Source organism: Amaranthus tricolor, chromosome 2, assembly GCF_026212465.1.
Source record: "Amaranthus tricolor cultivar Red isolate AtriRed21 chromosome 2, ASM2621246v1, whole genome shotgun sequence".
NCBI classification, from domain to species: domain Eukaryota; kingdom Viridiplantae; phylum Streptophyta; class Magnoliopsida; order Caryophyllales; family Amaranthaceae; genus Amaranthus; species Amaranthus tricolor.
In genome coordinates this window covers 4,105,496-4,122,350 of record NC_080048.1, presented here as the reverse complement: position 1 = coordinate 4,122,350, position 16,855 = coordinate 4,105,496, and the positions used below count along the sequence as shown (strand labels likewise).

Here is a 16,855-nt window from a genome sequence, read left to right as displayed (position 1 = left end):
TTATTTATATCCGATTGGAATATATGATTGATTGAATTTCAGTATAATTTTTTCTTAATAAGCAATGGTTACCTTACAAAAAAAGAAGCATACCGCCTGTTTAATAATTAGATTTTCAGTTCGAAAGTTAGGTTAAAGCTTTAGTTAATTCTCTTCACCCAATGCATACAAGTTGGTTAGTTAAAGAATGCCAATTGTTCCCCATTACCCATATGTATATAAGTAAAAAAAATATCTCTAGTAAATAGAGTAGAAGTTTGCGTACGATTTTTCTTATATTATTTTGTCTTGTTAGAACATTAGTTTATGCAACCAATCAGGCAGAAAATCAGGGGAGTTGTCTATTGAATGAACATATAAACTTAGATCGTAAGGCAACTTTGGTCACAGATGTCTGATAATTTAATTGGTAAAATATTTGTCAGAAGTACAAAAGATGAGGTATTACCCAAATATGGGTGAAATTTACTCGGACCGAACAAGACTCTTTTGGTGGTAGTTCATAGTGGACCCAAGGAAAAATTTAGTGAGAGCACAACTTAATATTAGATACTGAAAAAATCCAATACAAAAAATATATATACAAAATTATTATTAAAAGTATATCGGAAATTATAGTGTTTTTTGAACGAACCTAGTGCCCTCATGCGGTCTGGGTCCACCATTCTGTAGTTGTAATCATTGTTAGTTTGAAAAAATCATACCCCAAACTTTAAGTTAAACATCAAAATCTTAAGCTTGAAGCTGCAAAAAGGTTGGACTTTAGAGCCTGAAAACAGGGCAGGTAAAAATTTGACTATGTTGATTGATAATGAGTGATGACTAATGACTACTACTAGCCACATTCAACAGTTTACATTTGTTGGGCAATTATGGAGAGAAATAATTCTTAACTTAACAAAGAAGATATACCTATAATATTTGTTACAACTAGTTTTAGCTACTAGGACAAGCAATCTTATTGTGTTGTGAGAAAATTGGAGATTTGGAATTGGAACTAGATCCTACTTCAACTGTATGTGAAAGGCCTGTTGGTGTTGGAGTAGAAGCTTCAGATGATGGTCGTGTACCGGAGTGCCCTTGTCGGATATCCTCCACCATTTTGACCACCTCCCACATCTTAGGTCTTTTCTCCGAGACTCGCTCGGTACAACTCATGCTTAGTTGGAGCATTGCCACCATCTCTTCTTCTATGTTTGGGTACCTCAAGAGCGCTACATCGAACACTTCAGCTGTCCACTCTTCTCTGACCACGGAATACACCCATTTCACTAGGTGCATACCTTCACCTAGAGGCATTTTTCCTGTGAGAAGTTCTAGTAGTAGGACTCCGAAGCTGTAGACATCGGAATCTTGGGTGGCTTTACGAGGATCTGTGACTTCTGGGGCTCGGTACCCTACTGTTCGTTGGATTGGTGGGGCCACGGGTGTGACTATGGTTGCTAACCCTAGGTCGGATACGCAACCATAGTTTTGAGTGTTGAGGAAAATGTTTGAGGATTTTATGTTTCCATGGACTAGTCTTCCGCCATTTTGAGAATGGATGTGAGCAAGGCCTCTTGCTGCACCGATGGCGATTGTTAGCCGGGTTTCCCAATCCAATGGAGGTCGCTTTTCTCTTTTTCCTGCGCAGTAAAATAAAAACTTCCTTGTTGAAACAATATTCGTAATCATAAACCAAAAGTGAAATAAACAATGATAAAATCACATACCATGTAGCATGGTTGATAAACTTCCGTGCCTGAAATAGTCGTAAACCATGAGCTTCTCATCTTTCGAAAAATAGTATGCCCTTAATGCAGCCACATTCTCGTGTTTAATATTACCAACAATCTCCATTTGTTGCTCGAATTCTCGCCTCCCTACATTCACTTCTTTGAGCCTCTTTACAACCACAATGTTAGTATCCTCAAGGGTGGCCTTGTATGTTGTTCCAAAAGTTCCCTTACCAAGAACCTCAGCCGAAGCCCTTAGAAGATCCTCCAAGTTAAATGCCAATTTAGACCCCTCAAAAAACATGATCCTTGCGCTCTTCTCTTCCCTGCTTTCTGTTGGGAACCTCTTAAAAGTGGAGAATTTCTCCTTGGTTTGTGCCTCCGAGTCACTGTTTCGGTCCTTGTTTTTCTTTTTCGAAAACAGAAAAAGCATGCAAAGGGCGATCATAACAAACAAAACAGCAGCACCACCAATTATAATCCCCAATACTGCTGTCTGACTGATCTTCTTGGCCTTGTGGCTAGGGCTGTCCGATGGAAGTGATGAAGGTTTCAGGGGAATAGAAACCGCTCTCAAGGAAACATCATTGCCGGAGAATGATGAGCTCGGAAACCTAAGAAGGGAATTAGGAACATTCCCACTCAAATGGTTGTAGGATAAGTTCAAATACCTCAAACTTGGGATACCCAAATCAGGAATTTGACCAGAAAGTGAGTTACTTGAAAGATCAAGAGTAGTAATATGGGTTAAATTGGAGAATGAAATAGGTATAGTTCCATTAAAGTTATTATTAGATAAATCTAGTACCACAAGATTTGGCCAAACAGAGAAATTCAATGGTAGAGTACCAGAAAATTTGTTGTATTGAAGATACAAAGAAGTCAAGTTACCTAACTTGGAAAAATCAGATGGAAATACACTTGAAATCTCATTATTTCTAAGGCTAAGTGTTTGAAGCGCAGAAAGGCGGCTAAGAGTGTCAGGAGGAAGGAAACCTCGGATTCCAACTCCCGGCAACCGGAGAGCAACCACCCTTGTTTGACCATCATTACAGGTCACACCGGTCCAATTAGTGCACAAGGGTTTGTTTGGATCCCAGTTCAAAGACCGCGAAATGGAAGTGTTTTGGAGGAAATCAAGCAAGGCTTGTTTGTCTTGCAATGGCTCACCATATACGTGAACCAAACACAACCCAAAGAAGATCATTGATTTAAATGAAAATCCAAACCTGCCCATTTGATCTTCTTTTTTCTCAAATGGGAATCCAAAACTCGGGTTTTCTACACTAATTGCTTGTTTTTTTTTCTGAGATTTTTGGGTAAAACCTAGAAAAGAGAAGAAAAATTAACATTAAAGTAGTAGTTAATACATATGTTATGCATGAAAAAGTAAAATGTTGTAGTAATAAGTTCAATGGTCCATTTTTGCAGAAACTACAGAGAAATGTAAGCAAAATCAGGTACGTTACAGGAAGTAAATTTTTTGTCCAGCATTCTTTATCAAAAATACCAAGTTAGGTGACTTGTTTGGTTTCCTAGGAATTATGTAACTTGATCATACAGAAAGGTCTAATCTTTTAGCAGAAAAAGAGGCAAAAGTTGCAATCTTTCCGGGAAAACAAACAAAGAAATACAAATGGACTCTAGAACAATATTTCATTTCCCCAGGGCCATACAACAACTTCTACGTATGTGGCGTTTGGGGTCGGCTGTACTCAACCTTACCTCTAGTGATAACTAAAAGGTTGTTTTCAATTGACCCTTGGTGACAAACATATCTTAACTTCTCTTATTGATATGATTTAATGAGTCATTTTGATATACTTCATTATAATCCGAAAACAAAAAATAATAGGGTAGACATATGGGTGTTTAGGAAATTGGCTTATTGAGCAATTTTAGCTTATTTTGATATAAATAGAGGGTTGGGTGGTCAAACTAGCTAATGCTAGTGTTTGGTAAATTAGCTGGTTCAAACAGCTTATTGATATGAATAAGCTGTTTTAAACAAGCTGCTTATAGCAGCGGGTTTAAAATCAGCTGATCAAAAACCAGTTAATAAATTTCAGCTAGTCAAATCAACCACTGTAATCAGCTATCAGCTACCAACTACTAGCTATAAGCCATTTGCCAAACACCCTCGTAAACATAAATAAATAAACTGGCTCATTGATAATGATCAAATGACAGGAAGAATACAACAAAGCGATCTCATTTCATATTTCATGTTACTTTCTCTCTCTAAAAAGTTGAACTGCAGGAGAAAGCAGTAGTTGATTTTAGTGAAAGAATTCCAGTATTCCAAGATCAAACAGCAAAGTTCCAAATTTTACAGTTTCAGAAAATGGGTATGTTATGAAACAGAGACTCAACCACAAGGATCATACTATCATAATGCAAAAATACAGTAATGGAAACCATGATATGGTTGTCATACCTGACTTAAAGCATGAAATATCGCTTGAAGCGGTTTAAAACACGCCTTTTTTCACCTTTACTATGCAGGTGATACCTGTACAGTAAATTTAAAAACCTCGACAGAACGGCCTATATGGTACGATCTTATTTTTGCACTAGGAAAAAAATGATTCTGACTTCTGATTCACTTCTCACAACTCAGCAGCAGAAAAAAGTGCTTTCTCTCTCTAGAAAACGCAACTGCAGGTGTAGAAAGAAGACAAATTTGACAGAAAAGTTCCAAACTTTAACAATATCACAAAATGGGTATGTACCAGAAATTCAACTGTTGGAATAAATCTAACTTAAATTCTCTGAATTCATCAACAAAAGACAGTTTCAGAAAATGGGTATGTACCAGAAATTCAACTACAGGGATGGTTCTGGTTCACTTTTCTGAACTGATCAGCAAAAAACAGAGCTTTCTCTCTCTAAAAAAACTTGAACTGCTGGTGTAGAAGTAGTTGAGTTTAGTTAGAGAAAGACAATTGAACATCAAAGTTTCAAACTTTTTACAGTTCTAGAAAACGGGTATGTGCCAGAAATTCAATTGCTGGAAAAAGTCTGACTTAATTCTCTGAATTCATCAGCAGAAAACAGAGAAATGATGAATGAACATGTGAAAGAGAATATATGATCAATTGCTTGTAAAAGGGAAAGTCATGAATAGAGAGATAAAGTCAGCTTGTTGAAAAATAAATATTTTCTCAATTTTAATTTACTTGCAACACATGAGATTACTACATTATTTATTTATTACTTTTAGTTTGCAATTAGTTTTTAATCTATAAGTTAAAATATAATTAAGTGAGATAGTGTTTGATTCGTCTCAAAACAAAGATTGTTAATATCCAATTTTTATAATTTTTTATTATACATAATTTGAAATATTTAAATTGAATTAGTGTATTGAACGATGTGAAAAAGTAAATGTTGAAACTAATTTAAAACGGAGGAAATATGTTGATGACGATGAATCATTAAGGAAAATTAAAAGAAATAAATTGAATGTGATGACAAATTTTAGGTAAATATTATGTTATTTGGTAAATGGTTGATAGCTGAAAACTAGTATAAATTATTTTTAAATTGATTGATTTAACTATGGTTTGAGCGGCTGAATTTGAACACGCTATTAGGAGTATCTGGTTTAAAAATAGCTAATTTATAAGAACAAACTATTTTAAGAATTGATTTTTTCAAACACTAGCAACAGATGATTTGGCCCATCTAATATCATTGTGTGTGAAGATAAGCTAAAAGTGTTTAATAAGTTATTTTAGTATACACCCTATTATTATATGGGTTTGGTTGGACTAATTTGATGAAATTACAATTATGATTAGTTAGAATAATGAGAAAGATATGGAGGGAAGATGAGGAAGATTGATGTGGGGACAAAAATGAGACAACCAATGAAAAATGGAAATCTATGCTTCTTGCTTGCTTTTCAATAAGAGCAATATATTTACTTAACTCATTGCTTTGGTCCTCATCTTAGAATTCTTTTTGGGGAAACTTATTTCTTGGTGATTGGTGCTATGAATGCCTTGTAAGCAACCCTGATTTTTCCATTTTTTGACCATTTTGTTTGGACTAAATGTGGGAATTTTAAGGTGGGATTATTGTGAACCATTTTGTTTGGACTAAATGTGGGAATTTTAAGGTGGGATTGTGGGGAAATTTGAAAAAAATAAGACGTTTTAATGACTTTTTTCAAAATAAGTTTTGTTCAAACTTTATTCCCAAAATAAGTGTCCTTGGCTCCAAAGTTAGGCTTGGTGTATACTCGCTCTTACTAACAGCGAATTAAAACAAATGTTAAAAAAGTTAGTCAAGGGTGAAGTCGTTGTTACTAACAGCGATTTAAGGGTTGACCGGTCAACTGTGAAGTCGCTGTTAGTAACAGCGACTTTAGGCGTGCTTAAATACAGCAGTCTTCTTCCTCTTTCCTCATTTCACTTTACTTCGTTTGAGAGCCCTAATAACCCATGCCTAAAGTCGCTGTTACTTTACAGTTGACCAGTCAACCCTTAAGTCGCTATTAGTAACAGCGACTTCACCCTTGACTAATTTTTTGACCATTTGTTTAAATTCGCTATTAATAAGAGTGAGTATACACTAAGTCTAGCTTTGGAGCCAAAGACGCTTATTTTGGGAATTAATTTTGAATGAAGCTTGATTTTTGAAAAAAGTCATTAAATTGTCTTTTTTATTTCAAATTTTCGGATTATGGTTGGTTAAGTTGGTAAGGTATTTGATTTTTATTTTCTCCGGATATGGAATTCTAATGAGCCACAACCTTTTGGGCTATACCAAAGTGGGCTACTCACCTAGCGGGTCATGCCTTGTACATTAATGGGTTGTATTGTATAATCACGTCGTATTTGTGGGTCTTGTGTCGTGTTAATCGCAAAAAGATACTAAACATGGTGCGCTTTTGAAGATGCTACACATTATTGTAAATAGATACTATTTACAACACAAAATCTTGATTTGTTCTTTGTTGTTTTTTATGTTTTGTGGGTAGTACCATAACAAATGAATTAGTGGGATGAAAGTGATGAATACAAGGGAACCTAAATTATTTAGGCCTTATGTAAGGTTTTGCAAGAGTTTACTACATGATAGTACTATTTTATTTGAGTGTGTTAGATTTTAGATTTGATGTTTTGTCCCGGTTATTTTTGGACGTTATATATACAATATATTTTAAATATTTAGAAAATATGAGATTGTTTTTAAATTAAATTGTATTAAATTTGAATTTGACTTAAAAATAAACTTTGACCTTTATAGCTAGTCAAATGAAATTCTTTTTAGTAATGTACTATGTTGTTTGATAAATAATTGTTGATCGTTAGTTGTTAGTTTTTTAGTAGGCTTGTTTGACCAAATGAAAATGTTAACAAGTTTTTGCTAACTTAAATTAACTGGATAAGCCAACTATTTAGAGAGTCATTTGATAAAATTAGGTAATAATTGTTGGTTGTTTATAAAAGAAAGTGTAACAATCCAAAAGTCATTTATCATACTTATATGGCCAGCTCGATATACTCATGATGGGTAAACCACTTTATATACTCCATAAATCTTCGCAAATATAATTTTATATCTAATTTTGTTTAAACTTTAAACCATACAGTGTAATAAAATTAAATTAATATCCTTAATTATTTGTCAATAGTATTTATAAAAATATACATAATTAATATAAAATAGTACATTGTATATATAAGGCGGACAACTATGAGGTGGGGCGAATGGGTATGGGGTGGGTGGGTACCTTATACCTACCACCCCACCCATGCACTACTCATGGCAGAGAGAATTTTTCAAAGTCATATTTATCTATTACTCACTACCTACAGATTTTGTACTGATATTCACCCCAATTGAATGAATGTGGAGCGGCATTCGTATAATTTGTTCATTTGTCATGCTTAATAGAGCGCTTCAGATGAATTTTGAACATTAGAATGCAAAATATGAAACACTCAAATATTTACCGAGGTCACTCAATTAGGGCTACCCACTCTTAGTGACCTTCTTGTATTGATGATGATCTCAATTTGGGATAGAGACAGAGTAATACATGAATCATAATACTCATTAGTATAATCACTGAGAAGATTATTTGAATGATAAATGTAGAAATTATAATGACGACAAATTAATCATGAAATTAATATAAATATTTTTAATGGACGATTTTATCCACTTTAGAACCTTCAATTGGACGCTAAAATCCATAAAACACGGATTTTCAGCGCTATGAAAAAAGTCAACGCATACACCATTAGTATCAATTTAGGTAAATGCAATTTATATGATTTGCCGTAATTCCAAATGTAATTCTAAATTTTTTTCGATTAGTGTTAAATAAATTGCTAAAATAATTATAAAAAATTGGAAAAGGATCAAGTCATACAACACCTGCGATCACACCTAGGTACAGTCACACAAAACATGCGACTACGTCTAAGGTATTTTTTTAAAGTGACTTCAAATTTTAATTAAAAATTCGATAATCTGAATTAAAAATTATAATCCATTTTAAAAAGAATCGATAAATTTAAGTAAATTTTTTAAAATTTGCATAAAAATAGCTATCTCGACACTTTTAATGTTGAAGTCACTTTATATTATTCTGTTGCACAGATAATTAGTTGAAAACTTTTAGTTTAGAAAAGCTACCAAGATAATATAAAGTCTAGAGACAAAAAAGTCAAAAGGGATGACGTAGCAATAAAAAATGTGATGACATTTATCAAAGCCGTAAAAGAAAATCACTTTTAAAATGCGAAATTAATACAGCGAATGAAGAAATATAACAATAAATAATTAGAGTGGCGCAGCGAAAGCGTGGTGAATCCATAACCCACGGGTTCCAGGATCAAACTTGGCTCTGATACGCTTTAATACTTATAATCATTCTTGTATATATTTAACTATGTTAATATTTATATCATTACTATTATATATGCCCGTGCAACATAATAAATAACACAAAAGATTATTAGTTTATTACTAACTTGTAAAAACTTCAAATGGAATACTTTCATTAAATTAATTCATATAAACTCTTTAAAGCTAATACTCCCTCCGTTCCTATTTGTTTTTCCACTTTGGGTATTTCACGGGAATTAAGAAAATTAGAATCTTTGGTGGTAGTGGGTATTATTTTAATATGTAATAGTGAGAAGTAATGATTGTATTGGAATAATGAGAGAGAAATTAATTGTAGATATAATTAAATAATCAAAAAAAATCTGATTTTATTGTAGAGAGAGAAATTACATGGAGGGAAAGTAACCACTTTTCAAATTGGGAAAGTTTACATTTTTGTTTCTAAAAAAAAAGGAGGGAAATGTAATCACAAAACTGAAATGATCATTGTACAATCTCCAAATGAATTACTGTCTGAATTGCATTGGACAAATTAGAAATACATGGATTACTAAAATGAATAATTACAAGTACAATCTCCAAAAAAAATGACCTTACAAATTCCTAATCATCTTATTTAAGCTGCTGATCTGCTGATTGAAGCATAAAAATCAAAACAGCAGCCTCACAGTACATGGATTACTTTCCAGCAACCCAAACAGCCACCATATTATTATCCAGCCACTATATTAACCCAAACAGCAGCCTCATAGTACCAAAAACAACTGTCCAGCAACCTCATTTGCATCATTAGCCTTGTAATGGCTTCAAACGATGAAGATGAGGTAGAGGGGGCTTGGTATTTTGGATCAAATGTATACCATTCACAGTCAAGCTCCAGTTCTGATGAGGAACCACAAGAAATTGATGCACAACAAATAGAACAGCAAGATCAACGTAAAACAAGGCTTACGAACGAGTTGAGGCATCTCATTTTACATGAAATGTTGTCACTTAAAGTAAGTGACTCACTCCCACATGGTACATTCGTACGAATAGCAAACAAATACGGTTACACACCAAGATCAATTCGAAACTTATGGAAACGTGCAATTGAAACCAAAGAAGAAAACAAGCCTTATGTTGTCGATTCAAAGTACAAGAATTGTGGAAGAAAAAGAGTTCAAGTGCCACCAAACGTACTTGAATCAAAACCAATGGGTGAATGTACATGCATAAGAGATGTTGCAACATGCTTAGACTTGGCACCAACAACGGTTTGGCGATTGATACGAAGGGGGAGATTAAAGCACATTCAAATCCATTACACCCTTATTTAACAGATGCAAACAAGGCAAGAAGGGTTGAGTGGATTTTAAGTCTCATTCAAGAAGATACAATTCATCATCATCTAATGTATAAAGGTATGTATGACTTCATACATATTGATGAAAAATGGTTTTACTTAACCAAGAAGACACAAAGAGTTTATCTAGCACACAAAGAAAATATTCCATATAGGGCGGGAAAGTCATCAAAATTCATTCCAAAAGCCATGTTCTTAGGGGCGGTTGCAAGGCCTAGATGGAATCAATATGGCCAATGCATATTTGATGGGAAAATCGGAATTTTCCCTTTCATAAGTAGGGTTGCAGCACAAAGAAATTCAATTAACCGTCCAAGGGGGTCTATAGAAATTAAACCAACTGACTCGGTTACTCAGGAAGTTTATAGGAGCATGCTCATTGAACAATTAATTCCAGCAATTCTTAGAAAATGGCCAAGTGATGGTCCATCGATAATTTTCATCCAACAAGATAATGCAAGGGTTCACATAACAAATGATGATCCAATTTGGCAACAAAACAACAGGCAAGGGGGCTTAACATTCATTCTAACTCAACAACCACCAAATAGTCCCGATTGTAATATTCTAGATTTGGGTTTTTTTAGGAGCATACAATCACTTATGCATAAGAAAATGCCAAAGAACATGAATGAGTTAATAAAAGCAGTGGAAGATGCATTCGAAGAGTTACATCCAAAGACTTTAACCAATGTATGGATTTCATTACAACACAACTTAAATGAAATCCTAAAGGTTAAAGGGTCTAATGACTATGTTTAGCCACACCTAGGGAAGAAAGTTCAAGAAGACAATGGAAGGTTACGAATACAAGTGCGAGTACCATCACAATTGGTTAGGGAATGTGTACGTTTCCTTAACCCAAGCACAAATCAGCAAGGCACACAAACAGAAAATGAAGATGTTGCACAACATAATCAACAAATACTTGAAGCATATGATGAAGCAGTGGAAGAATCTCAAAGATGATTATAAATTACAGCCCCTCAGTTTATTTTTTATCATCATCAAAATTGTTTCTATAAAACTTAGGAGCAACTAATTATGAAATCAACATCAAAATGGAAATTTAAGGTCATGCATATGTATTTACGTCATTATATAATGATCATTTCAGTTTTTTTGCCCCCTGATTCATCATTGAGGTCTTTGAACCTCTCAGCTTTTTAAAATTTCAACAAGAAATGACGCAAATTACTGTACATGAAAAAAAATATCATATGATGTGTCGATTATACACAATTGCTACTCAACCAAGTAATTATAGATAATTTTTCAGATTTTAAGTCAAGTAATTGCATAAACACATCACAGGGGTTTAAAAAAAAATTTCAAGAACAGACTTCCAAAAAAAATAAGACGAAATCAAAAAGGTTCAGAAAAAATCCAACATCAAACATCACAAAATCAAACAAATCCAACAACAAAGATCACCAGCACTTATCATGAGTGTACAATTAAAAGGAAATTCAAGAAAGAATTACATAATTCACGTGCGTTTTTTAGGGTTTTTTTTATCCCTTGAAGCAATAACTTCCTCAGGAGTGTCAGGGACAACCAAATTAACTTGGTCTTCATAAATCTTAGATGGAGTTGAAGGATTAACATGAGATGGAGACCCCAAATAATACTCAAGAACACTTTGTGGTAATTTTTCTTCAACATTAGGAGAAGGGGTAGAATCACGAAACCTTAATGTAGCATCATCCTCCATCGCCTTTTGATATGCCTCAAGATCTTTTTTAGTCCATTTAAGAATTTCATTTGAATAAGAGTGTGACCTTCCATTTATGGAACAAGAACAAAATTCTCCACGGTCACACAAACCGTCATAAAGGTATGATGGTATGGTCGAATCACTCTTAGATTCGACGGTTGTCATGGACAAACAAAAGCTTCAAACAGTAACAATGGAAGTCGAAGAAGAAAGCAAAACAGAGGGCTTGAAAAAATCAAACTCAACCAAAATTCACAAAATGAACATCAAAATGAAGACCAAATTCCGATCTACATTTTAATGCAGTAAAAATGGAGTAAAAATGAGGAATGAACAGGGGATAAAAGCTAAGAAAGCCATGGAAGAAACTCAAGGAAGAGAGAGAAAGCAACGGCTTCTTTTGGGGAGAGGAAGCAAAATATAATGATGAAGTTAAATGAGACTGCACACAAACCGTCATAATAAAAGAATCCAAGTAATAAAATAAAATTATTTAGGGTAAAAGAGGGTATTTGAGGGGTATAAATGGGAAAAAAAATTTCCAAAAATGGAAAGTATTCTAAAGTGGAAAAACTTATGGAACTACCCGTTTTAGTAATGTGGAAAAACAAAAAGGAACGGAGGGAGTATCAATTTGTAAAAAAAATGAACAATTTAATTAATATCATCGAATTTTTGAATTAATCATAATAGGCAAAAAAAAAAGAAATAAATCAATTAATGAATATCATAGAAAATAAAAAAATCAATTAATGGGTATCATAAAAATAGAAATAAAAATAGGAATAAATCAATTACAAATTCTTGTGAGTGACGGTCTCTTTGAGAGATTATTTTTAATTCGGCCGGCCTATCATATATTTTTTGAAATATTGTAAGTAGGCATTAAAAATGATGTAAGTAGGCATTTAAGATATTTTGAGTAGACATTAAGGATATAGAGTATACGGTAAATAGACATTAAGGATAATATAAATATGCATTAACTTTTAATGGGTTGGGCTTGAGTTGGGCTTGAGAGACGTCTCTCATAGAGACGGCCTCTCAAGAGACTTGCTGATCAATCAATTAGCATGTTGGGCCCATAACACATAAATAAACCAATAACCCAATCAATATAGAAATTCTTGTATGAGGAGCTGATAAAAATAATATTTATATTCAGCTAGCAGCTAACACAAATTAGTGTGAAAGATCGTTTTTTAAAGAGAAGATTTTAATTGGGCCAGCCCATTAGATTTTTTAAAAATAAAAAAATAAAAAATGTAGTGTAACTACACGCTTACTCGATAGAGTTTTAGAATATCTCAAGTAGGCATTTAGGATACATCAAGTTGGGGTTCACAGTATGTCAAGTAAGTGTTTTAAATATGTTGAAGTTGTCAAGTAGGTGTTATGTGCCGTAAGTGTTTAAATTTATTGTAAGGGTTTAGGTTATGTGCAGTAGGTGTTTAGGTTATTTGCTCTAGGTGTATTTGTTATGTGTTGTATGTGTTTAGGTTATTTGTTGTATGTATTTATGTTATGTGCTGTAGGAGTTCATGTTAGGTGTTTAGATTATTTGATGTAGGAGTTTATGTTAGGTGTTTAGATTATTTAGTGTAAGAGTTTATGTTATGTATACCTACTAAAAATTAAAGTAGGTGTTTTGTGAACTACGTGCACATAGTAAGTGTTATACTAACTCCTATTCACCTTAAGAGTCTCATTTGACTTTTCACGAATTTTAAGGAGAATCAAAAGTGGAACCCCTAAGTAGGGGTGTCAAACAGGTCGGGTTGGGTCATTTTCAGGTTCGGGTCATATATAAATGGGTCAATATACCCTTGACCTGAACCCGACCCATTTAATTAAATGGGTCAAAAATTGAAACCCCGACCTGATCTGTAGCAGGTCGGGTCAACCTGCTAATGACCCATTTAACCTGCTTTTTTTCCAGGTCTATATTTCAGGTCATTTGACTCATTTGACCCATATATTATATTCAACCATTAATGGAGTTAAAATAGAAACAAGAAAAAATCGAGTTGAAATTCTGAACATTGTAAAACACTGTAAAAACTTTCAGCCATTGATGGAGTTAAGAATCGAACACAGAAATCAGAAAATAAAAAACATGAAAATAAGAACAAGAAAAAAATCAAAGAACATATGAATCACACAAAAAAAAAAAAAAAAAAAAAGAGAAAGAGAAGCTGATTGAATACCCGGCAAAGTGCTAAAAGATCAGGTAGATTAAATTGAAGATCAGTTAGATTGAACTGAAAAATCAAAAAAAATCGAACACAATCCAAATCAGAAAAAATCGATCAAAAAAAAAATCAGAAAAATGGGAAAACAAAGAAATAATTCTTACCTTGGTGCCGCCATAGAGAAGAGGGAAGGAGAAGGCGCACTCCGAAGTCGCACAGAGAAGCAGGAGACTGGAAAGTGGAGAGGAATTGAGGAAGAAGGCGCCGCAAATATGGGTTAAATGGCACCACAGAGAAGAGGAATTGAGGAAGAGGGAAGGAGAGGAATTTAGGGTTTTCCACGGGTCAAATGAGTATATGACTCATATACCAGTAAATGGTAAATCACAATGGCGCTGCACTCTTTATTCATTATTTCTTTATGACTTTTTTTAAAATTTTCAATGGGTAAATAAATGGGTTAAATATGGGTCGACCTAACCTGAATGACCCATTTAATAAATGGGTTAAACAGGTTTTTTTCGGGTTTAAAAATTCAACCTGAACCTAACCCATTTAATAAACAGATCAGGTCGGGTTGACCCATTTAATTAATTGGGTCAAAAATCTAAACCCAAAACCGCTAATTTCGGGTCGGTTTCAGATCAGGTTGGCAGGTCGGGTCAGCTTTTGCCAGCCCTACCCCTAAGGGTAAGAAAGAGAGTGGTATTATGGGTTTTTAATGTAAGGGAGGAAAATTAGTATGAATAATGGAGGGTATAATTGAAAATAGGATAAAGCTACTAAAGGCATAAAAGTCAAAAACCCATACCAAAAATAGAAATGGGACAATTAAAGTGACTTGACCATAAAAGGAAATAGGACACATAAGCTGAATAGGAGGGAGTAATAAATTAGGCTGTGCTTCAGGAGCCGTCTTTCAAAGAGACGGTCTCTAAAAGGGACTTACTATTCAGTTAATATTGCATTATATATAAGATGTAATAAAGGAGCTTCTGTTAATGTTTGCCTTGATAATAGTTTTCAAAAGATCAAGAGTAAGCTTGAATAGCTTCATAAAATTCTCATTTTCACTTTAAGTTTTATGTTAAGAGATCAAAGAGAAGCTTTTCCAGTTACGAATTCATAATATAATCACGGGTCAATCCAAAACAACCCTTTTGTTAAGAAAAGATTAAGCTTGAATGACTTCAGTCTTCTCATTTAGCCGCCAAGTTTGATGTTAGAGATCCGACAGATGTTTTAGGGTAGTTACGATCTCATTGTAAGATCAATGATCATTCGGACACAATCCTTTGTTATTACAAAGATAACGTTGCATTCATCCAACACTTCTAAATCTCGCTTACGCAAGATCTAATTGGCGCAGGGTAATGGCATTTTGTTGTTGCTGTACTGTACTCTTTCATTGTACTGTGTCCCAGGAGATGCAATCTGAAAAGAGGAACAAAATCTACAAAGGAGCATCGAGCGATCTCATCTACATCAACTATAAGCTCAAGTTCGGAAAACCTCAGAACCAAATATTTCGACATGAATCCGATACAGCTCAATGAAATTGATGACTTCTGTATGGGTGGAATAAATCGAGACCCTGAATCGAACACAGTGGCTTGATCGTTTCGGGTCATCAGCACAAGATGCTAGTGACTTGAATACAATTCAAATTAGTGATTTAGTGCCAAGTTTTTCGGCGCAAACAACTTTAGATTGTGACTATGAATCTAAAACCCTTCTATAATGTAGAACAATACATATCAATTGTGTTACTCATGATATAACATTGATTTCTCAACATGAAATCATCATATCATCATGATCACACTCAGTGTTTCCAATCAGGGTCTAGGTGAGGAATGACAACAAACCATACTCATAAAAAGGATGCGGCCAAATAGTCTCTTAGCTCGACAACACAAGACCAAAAAAGGACACGACAATGCAAGAAAAAAATCAATGCTAATAACGTAACCAAAGAAATATAAATGCAATCATATTATCCAATAAAATGTAGCTAATACAATGATAGTTAAGATCAACTTCAGGTGAACTCAAAAACTGAACAAATTTAAGATTAACTAATCTCAAATTCCATTCATATTATCCAAAATGAAATGGAAAAATGATACAAACTTTCTTCCGAGTTTCACAGAACAAATTATGAAATCAAACATCGTCACCTGAACCGCCACTCGATTCAAGGGCAGCCATTTCAGCCATCATTTTCTGTCTATTCTGCATTTGCCTCTCTACAGCAACCATATAAAAACCTGCATGATTTCAAATAAAGGGGAAAATCCGGAAAAGATCAATATTCAATACTCGTAAAGTGAAAAATTGATTGAAACTTAAAAAATATGAAGATTTTAGTGGAAATATATTACCAATAGCACTTCCGATGGCACAAACCCAAAGAACCCTTGACGACCATTTATCAGGAATTGTTCCTCTCGTCATCCTTTCTGCAGATAACTATGAAACTAAGATTCAACTGCAAATAATTTTGACTACTTCAATAAATTCACAGTATTTCTAACCCAAAAATGCATCAAATATCTCAGTGGAAAGCTAATCACAAAGGCACCAAAGATCACCGTACTGCTACTAAAAAGTTTGTAGATTTCGGAGCTAGGGTTTTGATTTTCAGATTATTCAATTGAGTTAAATTATTAAGCAGAGATAGACAGAAATGGAAATTAAGAATACCTTTTTCGTGTTTAGGAGAGTGAACTTCAAATGTGATTTGGGAAATGTCCTCTTTTCTTCACGGAGAGGTTTAGGGCTCATAAACTATTAAGAAATTAATTTGATATTTGATTTATTGTGACAATAACTTCAAAAATAAATAAATAAATTTGTGATCATAATTTCTAAAAGTCGAAAATTTTGAAATTATTTTTAACAAATGATTTTTGTTGTTTCCTAGTCATGACTCCATTATTCGCACAATAACTATTTATATAAGTTTTGTGGATAACAGATCAAATAAAATTGCTTAAATTCCTAGCTATTTAGTTAT

General features: G+C 33.7%; 2 protein-coding genes and 1 long non-coding RNA gene across 7 annotated transcripts; all 3 read right to left on the bottom strand.

Annotated features, from left to right (window-relative positions):
- Nucleotides 1-761: 761 nt before the first annotated feature.
- On the bottom strand, nucleotides 762-4,908 carry LOC130805083 (probable inactive receptor kinase At4g23740). 3 transcript variants are annotated; one of them, XM_057669702.1, is made up of 4 exons: nucleotides 4,531-4,908; nucleotides 4,153-4,373; nucleotides 1,713-3,041; nucleotides 762-1,625 (listed from the first exon to the last, which is right to left on the bottom strand). In XM_057669702.1, exons 3-4 carry the CDS (start codon nucleotides 2,950-2,952, stop codon nucleotides 937-939), a joined length of 1,929 nt encoding a protein of 642 aa, XP_057525685.1. In that variant the 5' UTR covers nucleotides 2,953-3,041; nucleotides 4,153-4,373; nucleotides 4,531-4,908; the 3' UTR covers nucleotides 762-936. The 3 variants fall into 3 exon arrangements, with proteins under 3 accessions (XP_057525685.1, XP_057525684.1, XP_057525683.1); XM_057669701.1 differs by having other exon boundaries at nucleotides 4,153-4,908; XM_057669700.1 differs by having other exon boundaries at nucleotides 1,713-4,908.
- A 4,011-nt stretch (nucleotides 4,909-8,919) lies between these two features.
- LOC130805082 (uncharacterized) lies at nucleotides 8,920-14,512 on the bottom strand. Its single transcript, XR_009040139.1, has 3 exons — nucleotides 14,001-14,512; nucleotides 13,852-13,905; nucleotides 8,920-9,464 (listed from the first exon to the last, which is right to left on the bottom strand). It is a non-coding gene; the product is annotated as an uncharacterized LOC130805082 (long non-coding RNA).
- A 1,292-nt stretch (nucleotides 14,513-15,804) lies between these two features.
- On the bottom strand, nucleotides 15,805-16,670 carry LOC130805081 (uncharacterized). 3 transcript variants are annotated; one of them, XM_057669697.1, is made up of 3 exons: nucleotides 16,543-16,670; nucleotides 16,221-16,298; nucleotides 15,805-16,106 (listed from the first exon to the last, which is right to left on the bottom strand). In XM_057669697.1, the coding sequence occupies exons 2-3, from the start codon at nucleotides 16,291-16,293 to the stop codon at nucleotides 16,003-16,005; spliced, it is 177 nt and encodes a 58-aa protein (XP_057525680.1). In that variant the 5' UTR covers nucleotides 16,294-16,298; nucleotides 16,543-16,670; the 3' UTR covers nucleotides 15,805-16,002. The 3 variants fall into 3 exon arrangements, with proteins under 3 accessions (XP_057525680.1, XP_057525679.1, XP_057525681.1); XM_057669696.1 differs by having other exon boundaries at nucleotides 16,221-16,308; nucleotides 16,543-16,652; XM_057669698.1 differs by having other exon boundaries at nucleotides 16,221-16,327; nucleotides 16,543-16,637.
- Between the last annotated feature and the right edge of the window lie 185 nt (nucleotides 16,671-16,855).

Excerpts from the sequence above, each read along its gene's own strand:
- LOC130805083 (XM_057669700.1), bottom strand. The coding sequence starts at position 2,952 with ATGGGCAGGTTTGGATTTTCATTTAAATCAATGATCTTCTTTGGGTTG. Across the intron at positions 1,626-1,712 it reads TTTATCAACCATGCTACATG|GAAAAAGAGAAAAGCGACCT; the intron begins GTATGTGATTTT and ends TTTACTGCGCAG.
- LOC130805081 (XM_057669696.1), bottom strand. The coding sequence starts at position 16,623 with ATGAGCCCTAAACCTCTCCGTGAAGAAAAGAGGACATTTCCCAAATCA. Across the intron at positions 16,309-16,542 it reads CTCTCCTAAACACGAAAAAG|TTATCTGCAGAAAGGATGAC; the intron begins GTATTCTTAATT and ends TTAGTTTCATAG. Across the intron at positions 16,107-16,220 it reads TGCCATCGGAAGTGCTATTG|GTTTTTATATGGTTGCTGTA; the intron begins GTAATATATTTC and ends GAAATCATGCAG.